The sequence below is a fragment of the Pleurodeles waltl genome, chromosome 8 (genome assembly GCF_031143425.1).
Source record: "Pleurodeles waltl isolate 20211129_DDA chromosome 8, aPleWal1.hap1.20221129, whole genome shotgun sequence".
NCBI lineage: Eukaryota > Metazoa > Chordata > Amphibia > Caudata > Salamandridae > Pleurodeles > Pleurodeles waltl.
The window spans coordinates 671,048,248-671,066,563 of NC_090447.1; the positions used below are offsets into that span (position 1 = coordinate 671,048,248).

The following is an 18,316-nucleotide window of genomic DNA, read 5'->3' on the forward strand; positions in this document are numbered from 1 at the left end:
TTTCTGTATCTGACTCATGGACCTTAACTTATGCCTAATTACCGGTCAAGCACAACCAGATGATTGTGGCTGGCACTTAACATATTTTGGCCCTATTTTGAACCTTAAACATTAAAAATGAACAACTCTTGTTTCCCTTACTGGATTGTCATCTTGGTGCCATTTTATTTATTAAAATCTACTCGATATTTTTAAATTGGTTTAGGATTTTTCTTGCATTGTGTTTTGACTTCATTACTTTTATTGGTACTGCATAAACATGTTAAACCTTGCCACTAAGTTAAGCCTGTCTGCTCTGTGCTGTAGTTAGGAGGGGGGTAAGCTGAGGCTTATTTTGTGACTTTAGTGGTTCACCCTGACAAGATTTGCGGTTATTACTTGAGATGGGTACTCACCCTCTTCTGTTAATATCCCAATGTCCTGCACTTCTCACTTGGAGAGGAGGACTATGTTACTTCATTACTTTAAGTGGTTACATTGGCATGAATGCTACAGATAAAGTACTTTGTTTTTAAACTGCTGCTGCACTTTTTCTGTCAAGGGTCTTCTCTATCCGCATAATTGTGATTAACATCAGTTTATTTTTTTAAAGTTGTGATCTTTCACAGTTTTGCACTTGAAGCTACCCCTATAGTCACAGAGAAAGACATGTTGCTGTCTGCTATGGTTTGTTGTTTGTTGTAGATGTCTAGGAAATCTCTTTGGGATTCGAGCGAGATGAGATGATGAAGAGTTGCATGTAATCCCCAGGTGTCATTTTAGGGTTAGATTTTGGCAATGACGAAGCCTTTAATTTTAGGACTGAGTATTCATAATGAGTGATGCTTTCATTAACCAAAATGATTGTGGGTGTAATACAACATTTTGCCTTGTTTTGCTTCTTGCATATGCGTGCTCAAGACCACGTTACAATGGTCTGTCTCGTATGGCTTATTTTCATGGTTATAGTTGGCTCTTCAAAGTTGCTCATTTTCACAACTCGTCCAGTACTTTTGATTTTCTTTTTTGCTGCTCAACCAAAATAGTCAACTCCTAAAACAAAAGTCTACTGGTAGTCATTTAATCTTATACATGGGTTGCAAATCTAGTTCTATCATTCACTATCAGATGATTGTTTTTAGTGGACCAGAAGGATGCACTAACTATACATTCTTTATTGTCACAATCATATTTTGTATAACTAGCACCTTCACCACCATCTGCCTGCTGGTTGCTTTAATCAATCAATCAAACAGGATTTGTAAAGTACGACTAATCACCCTTGAGGATATCCAGCCGCTTGCAGGTCTCAGCGGTTCGTTCGAATAGCCAAGACTTGAAAGCTCTATGGATTTCCAGGTGAGAGGTGACGGTCTGGAGATGAGTGGGAAGTCTTTCCAGGTTTTTGCTGCTATGTGGAAGTAGGCATGTCATCCACTTCTGCTTCGGTGGATGCACGGAATGTGGGCAAGCAATAGGGAGGTGGAACACAGTCTTCTTGACGGTTGGTGGAAATTCAGGTGGTGGCTAATGTAGGTGGGTGCTTAATAGGTCAGAATTCATGAGTAAGAGAAAAAATATTTCTAGGACCATCTGTCCTCAAGCTCTTTTTTTGTTTTTATTCAGCAAAGTCAGTATTCTTTTTGGCATTGGTGGGCTAGTGCCTAGGTGTGTATCTGCCCAGGGTCCCGGTCTCTTTCCATCTGCAGTTTTAGAGAGTGCATCCATGTCCAATAAAAATGGGCCCCAGTGTTTTCTTGGATTTGGAAACACTGGACCACTCATAGTACGGTAGAACAGTATCCCTCTCCCTAGTGATACCACCCTAGTACACATGTACTGGGAGCCATAATCAATGGGGTAAGACTTGTCTGCGCTTCCCCCAGAGTCCTAGGTCCTTGGTGGGGTGCTCATCCATTTGTTATCTTTGTCCAGAAATTACTCCTTTGTTTCATTCCACCCCAGCCATAGTGTGACCATTAAATAGATATAAGACTCTATCAGGTGCTAAAGCAGCCACACAGTTGCCCTTTTCAAACAGGGTAGTGGACGTGGACACCGACATTTCAGTAGCATAAACGGGACTAAATCAATCAGTATTCCTGGATGATGCCTCAGAAGAATGAGTTCAACAGGCAATATCAACAACTGGAATACAGTAAAGTGTGTGTTTGCTATTGTGATGCTGGTTATGCCACTTTATAACCAATACGCATTAATCATGACATACTACAAGAGAAATTATCCCCTTAAATCAAGACACCCCTTTCTGCAATACACTAAGACAGAGTGTTCAGTGGGTCAATGTCTTTGCTGTAGACATCTGAGTGAAATTTTAAAGTCACAGATTTCAACTTGGCAGGTTTGTTGAACTCTTTACAGTACCAATTTTGTAGTAATGCAGTGACACATAGTTAATTAGGACATGAGTAACATCTGCAATGTACATTTGAATTCACGAAAAGCAGTGCTTTATTTGTAAATAAAAAGGTGCTGGTGCCCAAAGCCCTTCTTTTAAATATGCAGCTGCTGCAATTACGTACGAGAACACAAGTAGGCATTGTAATCCTGACTCCATCTTGGGCATCTTTAATCCATGTACAGCCACTCCCTGCCCCTTCAGCTCACACTTGCAGCTTTCTGCTTCCTTCCATTGTGATGCTTTTTCGTTTTTCTCTTCCTCTGTCTTTCCCATATGTGTCTTTTGCTCGCAGTAAATGCTTGAGGCAGAAAAATAAGTGCCGGCCCTCATAAATAAGTGCTGGTGCTCCGCACTGGAAACAAGTACAAATCAAGCACTGATGAAAAGCATAAACTGCAGTTCAAAACGTACAGAGATTGTTGCATTGAGTCAGGTTTTGACTGTTCTTTTGTGCCCATGTAATGTTCACATTGTGTAGTTATACTGCTTTATGCATACTATTGTGCTGTGCTCTGTTGTTTACTTTAGAAATGTGAATAAATGCTGCTGCATTTCAAACTCAAAGAAGCAGAGGCCTTCAAAGTTCCAGTGAAAAGTAGCCATTTACCACAGTCTAAGGTGGTAAAATAGCGCGGTTTCACATCTTCAACTATTTAAGACACCGGTCAGCCTAAAACTGTCATAAAGACAGTTTTTTAAATTATGACTTTCAGTGCTGACTTTATGGGATATGGCCCCAGACACCAGTTTTTTCCCATTTCCCTCCCCAAACCCTGAATCTGTATCCAGTGACATAATTTGCATATGTTAAAATATCCATAATGATGTCTGCTAATCCTATAGCACTAAATAGAGTTTTCTATTACGACCAACTTTAAGAAAACATTGCTCATATTCTTATTCGTCATTGAGGAGAGAGCCTTAAGGCAAGAATCACATCTCAGAGGGGCATTCTTTCAAGACGCTCTAAATATCTAAAGTGATAATTTACTGTATAAGCATTTAAAATGCTAGGATTTTGTGTACCCAGACCGTTAAAATTAAAAGACAAATTTCAAATGGCAGACTGCAGACTGCACGTAAAGTAATATTTAAAATAGTTCACAATTTGCATTCTTGGGGTGTGAAAACAATTTGGAAAGAACGGATGTACCTCATACAACATGGGATCTACTGTAACATTCATGAAAGGTCTTTCAACAGCCCTATTGACTGTAGACAAAGGACCTTTGAGAAAAAAGTATTTGCCTGAAGCAGTGATAACAAGAAATTTGATGCATGTATTCTGTATTTCCTTTGCATTTGGTTCAACCAGTGAGGGCTCTTGTGAGAACGGATCTCATAATCATATCTTCAGAACCCCATTGACTTTCAGACCGGGCCTATGTTACTTTCTAAAATGTAATTTCCGCGCCCTTTCCTGCACCTACAAAATCGATTTACTCGTAAGCAACACACACTGTGGCCTCTCTGCCCAGACCTGCTACCAGGCGATATCTCCCTAGTGATATTTCCTCAGTCACAAAAGTATTATGTTCGTATGTGTGTTTTATTTCAGTATTTCTGTGAAACCTACACATTATTTTAGCGATATCAATAAATTAATGAAAGAGAAGGGGCTGCTCACTCATCACGGCTACCGATTACCTTTATTTCTCCATCAAATGGCAAAGTGCACAGTTTCCATACAACCAAACATACCCGGAAAGTATGCAGCATGTTGTAAAGCTCACTGTCAGTATTTCCTTGGCAATTGTACATTCTTGTTTAAGAGCTAACTATACTGAGACATTATTACGGTGTCTGCCTTGTCCTTTCCTTTTCTCAGTACATTGGTTCTGCATCCCAGTAGATGCAGTATTGCTCTGGCTAAGGCAGGGATCTCCTCCTGAAAGCAGTACAGAGGAGTAGAAAAATTGAAAGGCAGACTGGTTTCACCTTCCCCGTCCTTATCCGGGTAACTGACCCCTGAGCTCATCAGGGGGAGCCATCTGATAGCACTGGAGCAAAGGGGCATGCATTCTTTTGGGGGAAAGGGGAAGTTCTAGCAGTGCTCTGGTCTTCACCAAAGAGGGCTTGAATGTGTTTTTGTTCATCACCAAGACAGTCTAAAGATTCTTGCAGCCACTCACATGTCGTGTACGGACTCAGACTAGAACGATGCATTGAATAATTTACTTTCGTTCTCTGAAACATCTCGTTTCTTGTCATTACTAATCTACTCAAATACTAGCAGAATATGTAAAACATGGGCCTCCTTCTGCCTAAAAAGCAACATTTTGGCAAATTATTCTTACTCTGAGGGGCATAGCTTAGTTTCTAAGATTTTTTGTGGGGGGGGAGGGGTGGTTCAGTTTTTCCAACAATTAAGCTTACATGTAGGCCCTCATGACTGGCGGTAAATGCCGCTTACTGCAACAGTGACGGCTGTCAACATACTGCCGCAGTGGGAAATACCCGTACGCCATATTATTACACACACACACACACACACACACACACACACCAATCCGAAAGAATACAACCACATACAAAATTCCGCCAGTCCAAAGGTCAGTGGAAAAGTGGCGGTTCCAACACCCATACCGTTACGCCAACAAAACAACGACCATCATATTATCACCCACGAATCACCACGGCAGACATTCAACAGCGTTAAACCTTTGGCAGTACATACCGTCGCACTCAGAATGGACACCCCCATACAAAATAACACTACATTGGCCAATTCTAAAAACATACACCTGACATTCATATACACACCACACCCACACCACTATAAAAAACACACACCCACATTACCCGCAACACTTTACAAATACAAATCATTGCCACCAGACTGACACCAAGACCACTGCGACAACTAGACACACGCCACTTACACCCATACATCCCTCACGCACCCCAAATCACACACCCCACCACATTGCTCAACACACTCTCACAAACACACTACACTACACCCATGTTCCCACAAAGGCACCCCCGTTTTACTGATGAGGAGTTAAGGGTCATGGTGGAGGAAATAGTCGGGGTAGAGCCACAGATGTTTGGAGCACAGGTACAGCAAATATCCATTGCAAGGAAGATGGAGCTATGGCAGAGAATCGTGGACAGGGTGAAACCCATGGGACAGCACCCAAGAACAAGGGACGACATCAGGAAGAGGTGGAACGACCTGGGGGGGGAAGGTACGTTCTCTGGCAGCAAGGCAATAGATCGCCATACAGAGGACAGGCAGTGGATCCCCACCTCCTCTCCCACAGCTCACAGCATGGGTGGAACAAGTCTTGACAATCCTGCATCCTCGCTGGAGTAGCCGGAGGACTGGACACTGGTAAGTCAACCTTTACTACTTATCACCCCGATACCTGCATGTCATCTCACCCCCATCACTCCACTACATCCACCATACTGAACCTACACATCTGACAAACCACAATGCCAAGCCCTGCATGCTATACCAATGCATGGACAGCCCTTCTAGCCCTGCATGGACACCCATCACTAAAGCATGCACAGCATAGGGAAACTAACAATCCCACAATACATCAACATACACAAGCAAAAGGTAGCAGGGGAACACCAACGATAGAGGAAAAGCCAGAGATGTACAATATGTCACACACATGGAGCATAATACATCACTTACATCCCCACAGGTCCTCCAGCCAATGTCAGCGGAGAGGAGGTGCCACGATTATCCAGTCCCCCAACAGAAGATGCCCCCAGTGATGACAGTAACTCTGGATCTGGATGACCTACCTGGCCCATCAGGGACCACTGGACAGCCGGTCACCCAAGCCCACTCATAGTCCACCACAAAGCCTCCCCCTTCAGTATCCAACTCCACAGCACCCTCCCAGTGTACCCACACCTCTGTCCCCAGGACATGTCAATCGGCAGTGTGCCCACCTGTACAGGGACCCCATGCCACACCTCACACCTAAGACAATCAGGGACCTTGGGTCAGTGGCAGTGGGCACAGCGTTCAGGGGACATAGGCATAAGGCCAACAGTGACAATGGGAGGGCTGCTGTGCGCCAGGGGGAGGACAGGACCACGGAACCGACTCTCCAGGAGGCACTCTCCGAGATCCTGGGAGCCTACCAACATTTCCAGGACACGATGGGCCAGATCCTTGACAACATGCAGGAGAACAGGCGGCTGCAGGAGGGACAGTATCAGGGGGTCAGGGTGGACTTGCAGGCCATTAACAACACCCTGATCTCCATAGCAGGGATGCTGGCAGACATCGCCAACATCATGATGGAGGCAACAGCACACCAGCGGGCCCCGACCGATAGCCAGTCCATTGACCAGCCCTCCACTTCCGCTGCCGCTAGTGGCCAGGAGGCCCTGCTACAGGACGCACAGGCCACCAGCACCCCCCCTGCAGAAGGTCAACCACCCTACAAACGTTCTCTGCGACCCAGACAGAAGCCAGAGACACTTGCCCTAACGGCACCAGGAAATGAGGCTCTCCTGTTTGTCCCCCTTGTGTCCCACTCAGTCACCTTGTACACTTTGAACTGCCATTGCTCCACTTCCTATGGCCCCTTGGACAGTGCACCTGTGCTACTAAAAGACTGGAACAATACCCCGGACTGTCCTCTATCATCACCCCATTCCATTGTACTTTCCCCTCAATTTCTTAGCACTACAATAAACACCCTTGAACACAACTTGACTACTAGTGGTTTATGGATTGAAATGTGTATTCATGGAAACAGTCACATCCTGTGCAAATGAACTGTACACTCAGAGCATAGAAAAAGGACCTGTAGCAGTCTGTAGTCAGCGCATCAATACACAGTTGTTATATCACCAACATCTGTAAAATGACAAACCATAGGTGACAGTAAGTTCAGATGCAAAGGAAGTTAATACCATCATGCTACTGCCACACAGAATACACCAATAGTCACAGGAATGTGCAGTTGCACTGTCTCACCTGTGTCTCATTGGAAGTACTGACCGATAACTGATGTTTTGTTGTCCTCGTCCTCAGCCTCTTCATCCTCACTGTCCTCAGGGTCTACTGCTGCCACAGGGGCATCTCCAGTCTCCTCCTCCTACGAAAAAGGTACATGGCATCTGAGAGCCAGGTTGTGCAACATGCAGCATGCCACTACTATCTGGCAGACCTTCTCAGATGAGTATCACAGGGATCCACCTGTCAGGTGGAGGCACCTGAACCTGGCCTTCAAGAGGCCAAAGGTGCTCTTGATGACCCGTCTGGTTCGCCCATGTGCCTGTAATGAAAATAGATGTTTTTGACCACTGACTTTGTGTTGCACCACTGTGCATATTAGTTGTTCAGTATTCACCAGTTGCAGATTACATTTTGTATTCAGTTTAGCTGCCTATTGGCTTTATTGTGGCGTTAGCTCAACCGCAGCGCCTCAACTGCAATGTCTGTGTTTTTCCACATGGTAAACTAAGCTTGTTTCTTCGTATTTTCTCTCACCAAACACAAACAGTTCATGATAAGAACGTATGTATTTTTTGTTTTCTTCAGTGCAGGGAAAGGTGCAGCCTTGGAAAGAGACCCTTGAAATGCTGGCTAGATTTCAATGTTTTTCTTCCAACTCTGGCCTACAGTAGCCAACATATTTGAATATTTCCATATGAGACGGGAGGGCCTTTCAGAAGGCTCTTTCCATGGTTGTTTAAACTATAAAAGGGGTGGCCCTGCTCAGTAGTGGGGGAATTTCCATGACCTTGGTCAGGATTAGACGTTGAATGCCTGACACACACACTTGTCCCGTGAGGGTGGATATCTCTTTCTTGCAGTTGAATGGGGTCATCTTCTTGCTGGCATGCGAAAGATGAAGAGCTTGGCTGGCCCTACGGTGATTAATTTTTACTTTATTCTTTGCTTTGCAATTATGCTGAAATATAATCACATATATTAGCTCTGTACATTGCAGGTGAGAATCATTTTGATATATTTTCTTTTCATTGCTGTGAATATTTTTAAACGTGTGCTTTCAACCTACTAATCTTAATTTTTTAGGAACCTTTTGTTAAAGTAATAAGATATGTCTTCTTTGAACTATGAAGTGCATTCCAGAGATTTCTGTCAGCTCGGTCATTAGTGAAAGCAAAACAGTGCCTCAGTATACCGTTCCTCAGCCCCTGTCCTGGCATTCCCCACAGGGGTTGGAGCCACGATAGGTTTGGGTAGCCAGTCACCTGCAAGTATTGAGGAAGCACATTTAGTCTCACACAATCCTATGGGGTTAACACCAGAAGGCACACACTAACATACAGTGGGTGGTGACCAAGGCTCACACCCTGTGCCTCTGTAGTTGGGCCATCACATTTGGGATGCTGCTATTCCTCAGAAAAAAGGCATCATGCACCAACCCAGGATATTTAGCATTGATGTGTGAGACGTACTGGTCCGCCAGGCACACCATCTCCACATTCAATGAGTGGAGACTCTTACTGTTCCTGAACACCTGTTCCTTCTGGCAAGGGGTGGAGGGGCAAACGCAATATGTGTACCGTCAATCGCCCAATGATACTGGGGATATGTCCCATTCTGTAGAATCCGACCTTCACAGTGGCCAATTCTTCCACCTGGGGGAAAGTAATTTAGCTGCACATGTGTTTTACCAGGGCAGACAAGACTCTTGCCAGCACGATTGAGAACATTGGCTGCGACATACCTGCTGCCAAGCCCACTGGTACTTGGAAAGAGCCAGTTGCCAAGAAATGGAGCACTGACAGCACTTGCACAAGAGGAGGGATCCCAGTTGGATGATGGATAAATGAGATCAGGTCTGGCTCTAATTAGGCACACAGCTCTGTGATTGTGGCCCTGTCCAGTCTGTAGGTGAGGATAATGTGCCTGTAGCTAAGTCCACAAGGGGTTTGTATACAGGAGTATGTCTCCACCTACTATTCATCTGCAGTGGTAGGTATACAGAAGAGTGAGTAGGCTGTCGCAGTTGGAACAATGGAACCATAACTGCAGTCCACTTGGTGCACTTATGTAATGGGACAGGGTTAATGGCGAGATATGTGCAAAATAATCGGTGACGCAGTAAATGTAGATATGACTGTACCCCCCTGCCTGTCCTGTATGTAGGGACGGGTGGAAGTGATAATTCAGCCGGCGTTGGGCGTCGTGGCGGAAGGCGGTCTTGCACCACCGTGCAATTCCTCATTGGATAATATGGGGCCCTATGGAGTACAGTGGCCAATGGGGATCTGCGCCTGCAGTGACGGTGTACACCGCCACGGACGTGACTGCCATTTCCTATCTGATTCCTCAATTGTTTCCTGACCTTCAACAGGAGAACACCTACACTGCGTTTGCTGCTGTGACCTGTGTCTGGACCTACCATGGCCCATATTACCGGGGAAAGGGCCCCTGGCTTCACTTCAGATGAGTTGGAGCGACTGGTGGATGGGGTCCTACCCCAGTACGGACTTCTGTTTGGGCCTCCAGACCAACAGGTGAGTACACTTCAGGAACGATGCATGTGGGAAGGATGCATGGAGATGTGTGTGCAAGCATTGTGTCATGGGGGGGAGGGGTTTGAATGTCTTGTGGTGGTGTACGCCGGGCGGTGTGTGTGCCAATGGGGATGGAAAGGGGTATGGTGGGCCATTTGTGTGATAGCCTGGACTGTTAGTTTAATGGTGTTCTCCCTGTCTATATTGCCTCTGCAGGTCAGCCCTCATCAAAAGAAGGGATTATGGCGTGCCTTCGCCAAGGATGAGCGGACCCTGGGTTGCAGTTGGCGGTGTGTGGCCCTCATCTTGCCTTAGCAGCTAGACATGTCACTGGCAGTGCAATGCATAGTGCTTAAGCCTGTTCCCTGTGTGTGACGGTGCTGTGTATGCCAATTGTGGTGTTGGTGCAGTCATTGACCAAGTGTTTCCTTTGTCTCTCTCCCCCCTTTTTTGTTCTGTCATCCTGTCCTTGTGTGCATTAGCATCATCTGGCGGAGGAGCAGGGTCACTGGCGACAGAGGGAGCTGCTTCCCACAGGACCCTGGAGGCAGAGTCCGCCGAAAGAACCAGTGGGACGGAGGGCGAGGGGAGCACCACGGCAGAGACAGGATGTGACAAAACAGACTCTGATTTTTTTTGTTTAAACATATTTTGTATTGTTTTCAAGGCGTGACATCCATTGTTATTTGTTAAGCAATTTTTCAGAAGGAGTTATCCTGATAATTTTTTTTTTGCTGCTGGCACGCAATTGCAGTATGATCAAATAATACAATTCAGATGGGTCTCCTGACTATTAACATATAATAACAATTTTGCACTGAGTGTAACATTGTTGGCCATTTTTCCTTTTAACATTTCTACCTAACTTATCTACTAACCAGACATCCGTGTCGATTGTGTGTGGGGTTCCTGGGTATTATGGCTTGGGGTATTCCTAGTGATCAAATCTTTGTATCTCCATATCACTCAGTAGCAAGGGGGACTGCGTTGTTTCCGTTGCTTCTGTTTACTTATCTGGTTCCCCATACGAGTATTTACACCATGGATTTGTGACATTTGTGGGTACCCCCTGCCCATAAGGAGTGTATCAGATGTAGAGCTATGGAGTTTCTCAGGCGCCCACCTGAGTGTCCCTCTCCCTAGTCATTTCCAGAAATTGTTCCATTAAAATATCCCAATCTTGGGCCACTGGGCAATCTCGCATACCGATATTATCTTCCCGTCTAATTACCACCCCTTCTGCTTTCCCCCAGTCCATCACTTCTTCACTCCATTGAGCCACAGTGGGGGCTTTTGCGGCTGACAAAACAGACTCCGATACCTCCTCAGATGGAAGCTTCCTGGTGGTGGCGGACACCTTTGTGACCACCCCAGCTGCAGGTACAGCAGCCACCCCCATACCAGCACTGCCCTCCCAGTAGCCCCTCAGCGAGTTGCCCGTGCCCGCTCACCCAGAAGGGTGGGCATCTCCTTCGATCCAGGCACCTCAGGCACTGCCCCAGTCAGCCCTGCTGCTCTGATGTGAGGAGGCTATTGACCTCCTGAGGTCCATCTTTGTAGGGCAGTCAATCATTGTGAATGCCATCCAGGGGCTGGCATCCAAGATGCAGTAATTCAATGCATTTCTGGAGGGCATTCACAGTGGATTGGCGGCCCAACAGAGATCGATTCAGGCTCTGGCCTCCTCTCTGATGGCAGCCATTGTACGTGTGCAACTACCAATTCCCAGTCCCATTCTCCTCAACCCCAACCCATACCAGGCACACATACAGATGAGCATGCACACATGACAACATCAAGAGTGGCACGGGCAAACACAAGCACCACACTTCATCCCACAAGCACTCACACAAACAACATATGGTTGCAGACAACAATATCTACTGCCTCCACTGTCTCCCCCTCCTCCTCATCCTCCACCTCCCTGCCAGTCACATCCACACACACACACCTGCATGCACTACATCACCATCCACCACCAGCATCACCCCACCAAGCAGCACACACACCTCACTAACAGACACCTCCACAACATCCATGCATGAATCCCCTCTGTCCTCTCCCACCCTGTCTGCCCCCTTCCAGAGGACACAAACGCAAGCACTCACACAACCAACAGCCATCCACCTCACATCAGCACACAGCCCATGCACCTGCACCAAAATCCAGTAGACATACACCTCCCCACTCCCTCAACCTCCACTCCCATCCCTCCTCCCTCCTCCCGCCCCACCGTCCCTAAGAAGCTTTTCCTTGTCCAACGTGTCCTTCAGAGCAGGGTCACAACGACCCAGCCCAGCACCTCAGCCAAACAGTCCATGGGGACAGTGGTGGCACCACCTAGTCGTGATGGGAAGGATACCAGACCTCCAGGCAAGAAGTGGGAAGGAGCCAGGAAACACCTCCATTTTCCATCACACTGCAGCCATCACTACCAGCTGACACCATGTAGGCCACCCTCCAGGGGCTGCTGTACGAGGGGCCCCATCCAGAACCAGCGGGCAAGTCACCCACCTGAGAGACTGTGGCTTTGCACTCCGCGGAACAGAGCAATGGGCATGTTGCCCCATCCAGAAGCAGTGGGAAAGTCACCCACCTGAGAGACTGTGGCCTTGCATTCCCCAGGACAGGGAAATGGGCATGGAGCCCCCTCCAGAACCAGTGGGCTTGTTCCCGAATCCGGCTGAGGGAGTCACCCCCTCCCTTAGGTGCCTGCCCACTACAAACGGATGCCCCTGCAGAGTTCTATACGGATGAGGTCAGGATTCGAGTTGGGCCTTAGACTGTGACTTGTGGCCATGTGGGCCCTTTGAACATTGGACTGGGCAGTGTGCCTTTGTGTACATTTGTACATATCTGTTTCATTGACAATTCGATACTTTTTTAGCTGTTGATTTGAATGCATTCACTTTTGTGCATTCCTGTTGTCCTTGCATTATTCTGCCATGTATCAGGTGCAAATTGTTTTTCATGTGCCGCTGGTTGTGTGTATGGTGTGTGTGCGCCGGGGGTATGTCGTGCATGTGTGTCACTCTCGTTTTCCTCCCTCCCTCCCTCCCTCCCTTGTGTGCTAGGCTGCTCTACTCACTGTCGTCTTCATCGGCGTTGGTGTTCCAGGTGGAGCATAACGTAGATCATCGGGAAAAATTGCAGTTCGGGTTCCATGGCGGCGTTCTTCCCTGTGTCTCCAATGGTGAGTCAGTTCTTTTCAGTGATGTGTTTCCGCCAGGCTTTTGGTGGTGTTGGTACCGCCCTGGAAAAGGTGGTGGTTTGCAGTGTCATAATATGGTGGGCGGTACTTTGTCTCCCACCTGGCTGTTGGTGGCTACCGCCGTGGTAAGTGTTGTTTCCGCCCTGGTGATTGGTGTGGTACATTGGCGGCCTATAAGAGTTATTACCGCCATGGTCCTAATTTGGCAGTAGTTACAGCCATTCTGTTGGCAGTACTACCGCCACTTTATCACTCACCGCCAGGGTCATAATGAGGGCCATAATGTCTAAATACATTATATGACAAGCTAGGTGCATGATTGGGGCCTAAGGGTCAGGAACGCAGTTTGGTAGAAGTACTAAGAGAGAAAAAACAATGGGCCACATGTACGAATGTTAGGTTTTGCGACTCGCAAACTACACGTCAAAGCAACTTGCAATTTGCGAGTCGCAAAAACTGATGTACAACTTAGCGATTCCCAATGGGGTCGCAAATGATCTACCTCGTAAATATTCATTTGGTAGGTCACAATTTGCAACCCCATTGGGAATGGCTGCCCTCACAGAGATGGTGGCCTGCGGGGGACAGCAGACCACCATGTCTGTGACTGCTTTTAAATAAAACAGTTTTTTATTTTTTTTTATTTTTTTTTACATGCAGCCTGTTTTCCTTAAATGAAAACAGGATGCATTAAAAATAACAAAAATGAAAAGTTTTCTTTTCATTTTTTCAGAACAGGCAGTGGTCCGTGGGACCACTGCCTGCTCTGAAAAAATATTTTCGCTACCATTCACAAAGGGGAAAGGGTTCCATGGGGACCCCTTCCCATTTGTGAATGGGTTAGTACCAATTTGAAACTGGTGCTAACTGGGATTGTTTTGTGACTGCACGGCCCGTACATCTGGCCCAATATTCTGTAAAATATACAATATTTTTGAGAACCTTCACAGAGTGTGTGTGTGTTTTTTGTCTGTGTGTATGTACAAATAACTGCTAAACTCCAACTGATATTTCACAAAACCAAACTGAAAGCACCTGTATCCAACTATTTATACAAAAATACATTTATTAGAGGGGTTTAACACCCAATCACCCCCCTTTCAGTATGCCCCTAATGCTCTCTCTAGAAACCCTTTCAATTTGGTTAAAGAAAGTCCAGCTGCCCTGTGCAGTGAACACTTCCAACTAACAGCAGTTCTAAAACTCAAAAAAGGTAGCAACATCATTTTTTTCTGAAGTTCTGTATTTTGAATTCCCCTGTCCTTCCACAGTATTTAATAATTCCACCTCCCTTAGCGGCCAATGCCAACCACAGGCCCTTTACCAACATGGACTTATTTCAGTGTGTTGCACCCTTTCCTCTATGTTCAGCAACTTTCACATAACCATGTCGGGACCCCTGGTTTTACTGGACCATCATCAAGTGCATCACAGGCACCACTGGTGGCTAAGTAAGTGTTCACTTATAGTTTGAAGTCAGGGATTCACAAATACTATACTGGACTAAGGTGCACCATCTGCCTGTGAAGTGACGATTTATTTTTGAAAGATGTTGGGGCAAACCCAAACCCTATGTCCTACGCGGGAACCACAAAGCCAGATAAGATGGAGCAGTCCCACTATAGCCTTAAATTCCACACCAAAGAGGGTCAGAGAAGAAAAACATTTGCAAAACTAAGCCCAGAACTTGAGGAGAGTTTGGTGTTACCCACCACACCAGGCCTCCAATGGGATTTTTTTTTAGCAAATTCTGAGATTTTTCTACAAATTCTGGTTAGGATAATCTTTAAGATCAGACCTCAAAACTTCTAAATTGTCTCCTTAAATCCCATTGTAATCCTTTTAGGGAGATCCCCACAACTCAGCTTCCAGTTCCAAAAGAAACAACCAGCACCAACTGCTCCAACTGAATTCCTTCAATGGGGCAAGACAGCTTCCTCTGTCTTACAACATCCGGGGCCATCCAGCCTCAGAGTAAAAGAGCTCCACAGGTCCAAGCAGGATTCACTGGTAGCATTTTGAACTCCTCTGGCTATGTGAGTGAAAAGAAACTAACAACCATGCGTAAGGGAAGCGCATGAAGTGTTTCAGGCATAACACAGGAGGACTCTTTTCGATGGTGTCTAGCAGACATGCAGCACATTTTCAGTGCAAAATCAACATTAACTTCATTGTGTCATGGCCTGAAACATGTATTTCAACAATCAAAGTTACTGAAACATTAGATAAAACTTTGGACACACGCAGAGTTAACTCTGGTTTAACAATGATATAAGAGAAGTACATTGTCTAATCTTTGATGGATTGTCCAATCTCCAGACATTACAGAGACCATTCTCTACCAACCATCTGTGAAGAACTTTCTTACAAAACAGAGATTATTTGTGATACTCAACTTACTCCCATCTAAGAAACTGTCTCTAAAATAAAATCCCCAACAGTCACAATGGAAGAGAACAGAATGTTAAGTATCCTCTATGACAATAGCCATTATCTGCAAAGAGATGGGTTTAGAGAAAGGTGTTGACATTTTAAACTGAAAGATTCAGACCTATTAAGTACGGTTAATATAATTTAAGACTTCACAAGAGAACGCTGAGTTAGTAAAAAAAAACATTGCCACATTTTGGGGGATGGGTATTGAATCTTTCCTATGGGGATTTTCATAGCTCATACAACATTCAGAAGAAATTATTTTCTTGAACTCAAACTTTTTCAGTTAATTCTTTTTTTAAACAGACCATGGGATAAGAGGCTGTACTCGAACCTTTTCACTTCAGAAAATAAGTCTTACTAATAACAAAGCATGGTAAAATATGCATACGGTAATACAGAGCTTGCATATTTCAACTGTTTAAATTCAGAGGGAGGGGTGTTTATAAAAGTAGAAGTATCCAATATATTTTTACATTGGTTATGCCAATAGACAAAGCAAGGGTAACACGATGAAGATCCCATCTCTTCAACCATAGGAAATCGATGACTTGTAAGGGCCTTAAAAGGACCATGAATTCTAGTGCATTTCTTTGTATTTGTTCAACTAAGTGGGGAGATATAACGGTATTTTGAAATCCACCACTCATGGCTTACATATGAGTGGTGTAAATTATATCTATAATGTTGGGAAGAGACAATTCTGTTCTAGTCAGAACCAGACTCTCTTAAACCAGCTCTGTGTCAAGCTTAACAGGAACAGGAAAACACAATGTTGAGCATACATACACAAAGCGGAATCTGTTTGGGAATCATAAATGCTGTGAGATGGGTACCGGACCCACCTTTGTCTCACCCAGCATGTGCAGCTTAAAAGTAGTAAAATATTCGAAATTCTGCCTACCGTTTTCAGAATAACTACAAATAATTAGCCCATTTCCACTACAATGTTCAATGAAAAGGAAACAAGTTAATTAAAAACAATTTGTCAGATGTGTCATCAGTCTCAGGTAATGGACTCTAGGGCCAACATACTACATAATTATTTTACATGCCAACCTCCACTTTCTGTCAGAATAATACAACCCACAGCAGCAGCGCTTACTTTCAGCAGGGTCATTTTAATGTATCTCACAGGCGACTGAAACTCTATTGGCATTTGGAAGTGAATATTTTCAACTACATTTAACATGAATTTAATTCTTAAAAATGCAAGACATGTAACATACCAAATGTGGATGTTTATCCCTCCCAACAGGTTCCTGAAATATAAAAAGGAAGGCATATTTTCAATATTTTCATAGTTATTCCAACGGCCAACATTAAACATTTTGCCTTTAAAGATTTATAAGACAGCTGCTACACATTAAATTGTGGACTTGCAGTGATGTTTCTGCTGAGTGAGACCTTTAATGAGCAGGATATAAACTGATGTATCTCATCAGGTTCAATGAGGTATAACGGCTTATAAACAACTATCTATCTATGTGTATTGCTGGTGATCACTTCAAATATCTTTTCCATAAGTGGTGTCCATGCAGGATACCTACATTCATGGCTACATCAATTTATTTGGTGTTAATTTTCAGAAAGTACTCTCATCTTCACCAATGTTAGGGAGGAAACATTTGACTATGCAATAAGCGTGGTCTTCGTTTAGCAGCATACTGTAGTCTCGTATGCTAATTTTTGCAGACGGACAAGAGGGCATTTTAGAACGTTTAATATACTATCCTTTGCTTGCTCCTTATCTACTGATAACCTAAAACTAAGACTGACAATTATTTAACAGAACTGATACTAATAGATGCAAATTAACATTTTCTTGGATAACCATAAAACAGCAGATGCTGTGAGAGTGGAACACATAATCCATAATGTTTATAAGGACATGTGCTGGAGGTTTACTGAAGGGGGGAATCAGGTTACATAGACAATAAGGATAGTACCATGCAAACTGATAAACAACTGGTGGATGTGGAACGTGGAGCGTGGTGGTGGGGGGGGGGGGGAGGTCGGGCGGGTAGTACAGAAATCTTAACATGGCTGGTTGTGTGACCATCTTAAGTTGATTTGTTCTGTCATATACTACCTTCTCAGTCGCTGCTTCACAGCCAGCTCTGCAGTGATAGTGGAATATTAAATAGGTAATTTTAAAGGTTGTATTGGTTGTATAAGCCAGGTGAAGTGAAGTGAAGGCAGCCATATTTGATAAAACAGGCAAAACACAAATCGCTGGTGGTCTACTGTAGAGTTTAATCTGATGTATAAGCACCTCAATTATTTACAAAAATGTCGAAACTCTAAGGAGATATGAATACACCCAGCAAACTAGGTAGGCCGCACCGTGGCTGTCCTTAAAGCAAAGACATCAACAAATGCACCTCTTTAAATTATCTATGCTTAATTTGGATCTAAAAGTGCTAAGTAAGATTACAGCTTGCTGGTTCCAGGCTGGCGACCGCAGTCTTGTGAACCGAGACAACCTGGGATTTATTTCAGGGTAAAACACCTCAAACAGGAAAAGGAAAAGTTAGACTGTTATTCCGTCCTTCCAGATGCTTCCGAAGCTCAATATGCTTCTGATCTTCAGTGATGTTGAGGTCTGTTTTCAAGTTTAGAAAAAGAACATTTGGATCATACATCATAGCCTGAATACATGCTGTTTTTTTGCCCACATTATTACTACTATGTTTCTACTTCTGAGTGTTGAATTTTGTTACTTTGTTGCTCACATTAATCTGTTTTGCCAGCAGTTCTGTGCATTTACGCTTTCCATGAGACAAAATATGCTCTCCTGT

At 44.7% G+C, this 18,316-nt stretch overlaps 1 protein-coding gene across 2 annotated transcripts in view; it reads right to left on the reverse strand.

Annotated features, from left to right (window-relative positions):
- The window catches only part of CRYBG3 (crystallin beta-gamma domain containing 3), a 1,300,096-nt gene that overhangs the window by 553,137 nt on the left and 728,643 nt on the right, over nt 1–18,316 (reverse strand). For both annotated transcript variants that reach the window (XM_069204785.1, XM_069204786.1), the window contains one exon: nt 16,745–16,777. In XM_069204785.1, the coding sequence (XP_069060886.1) occupies nt 16,745–16,777 (33 nt within the window). The remainder of the gene's footprint in view (nt 1–16,744; nt 16,778–18,316) is intronic.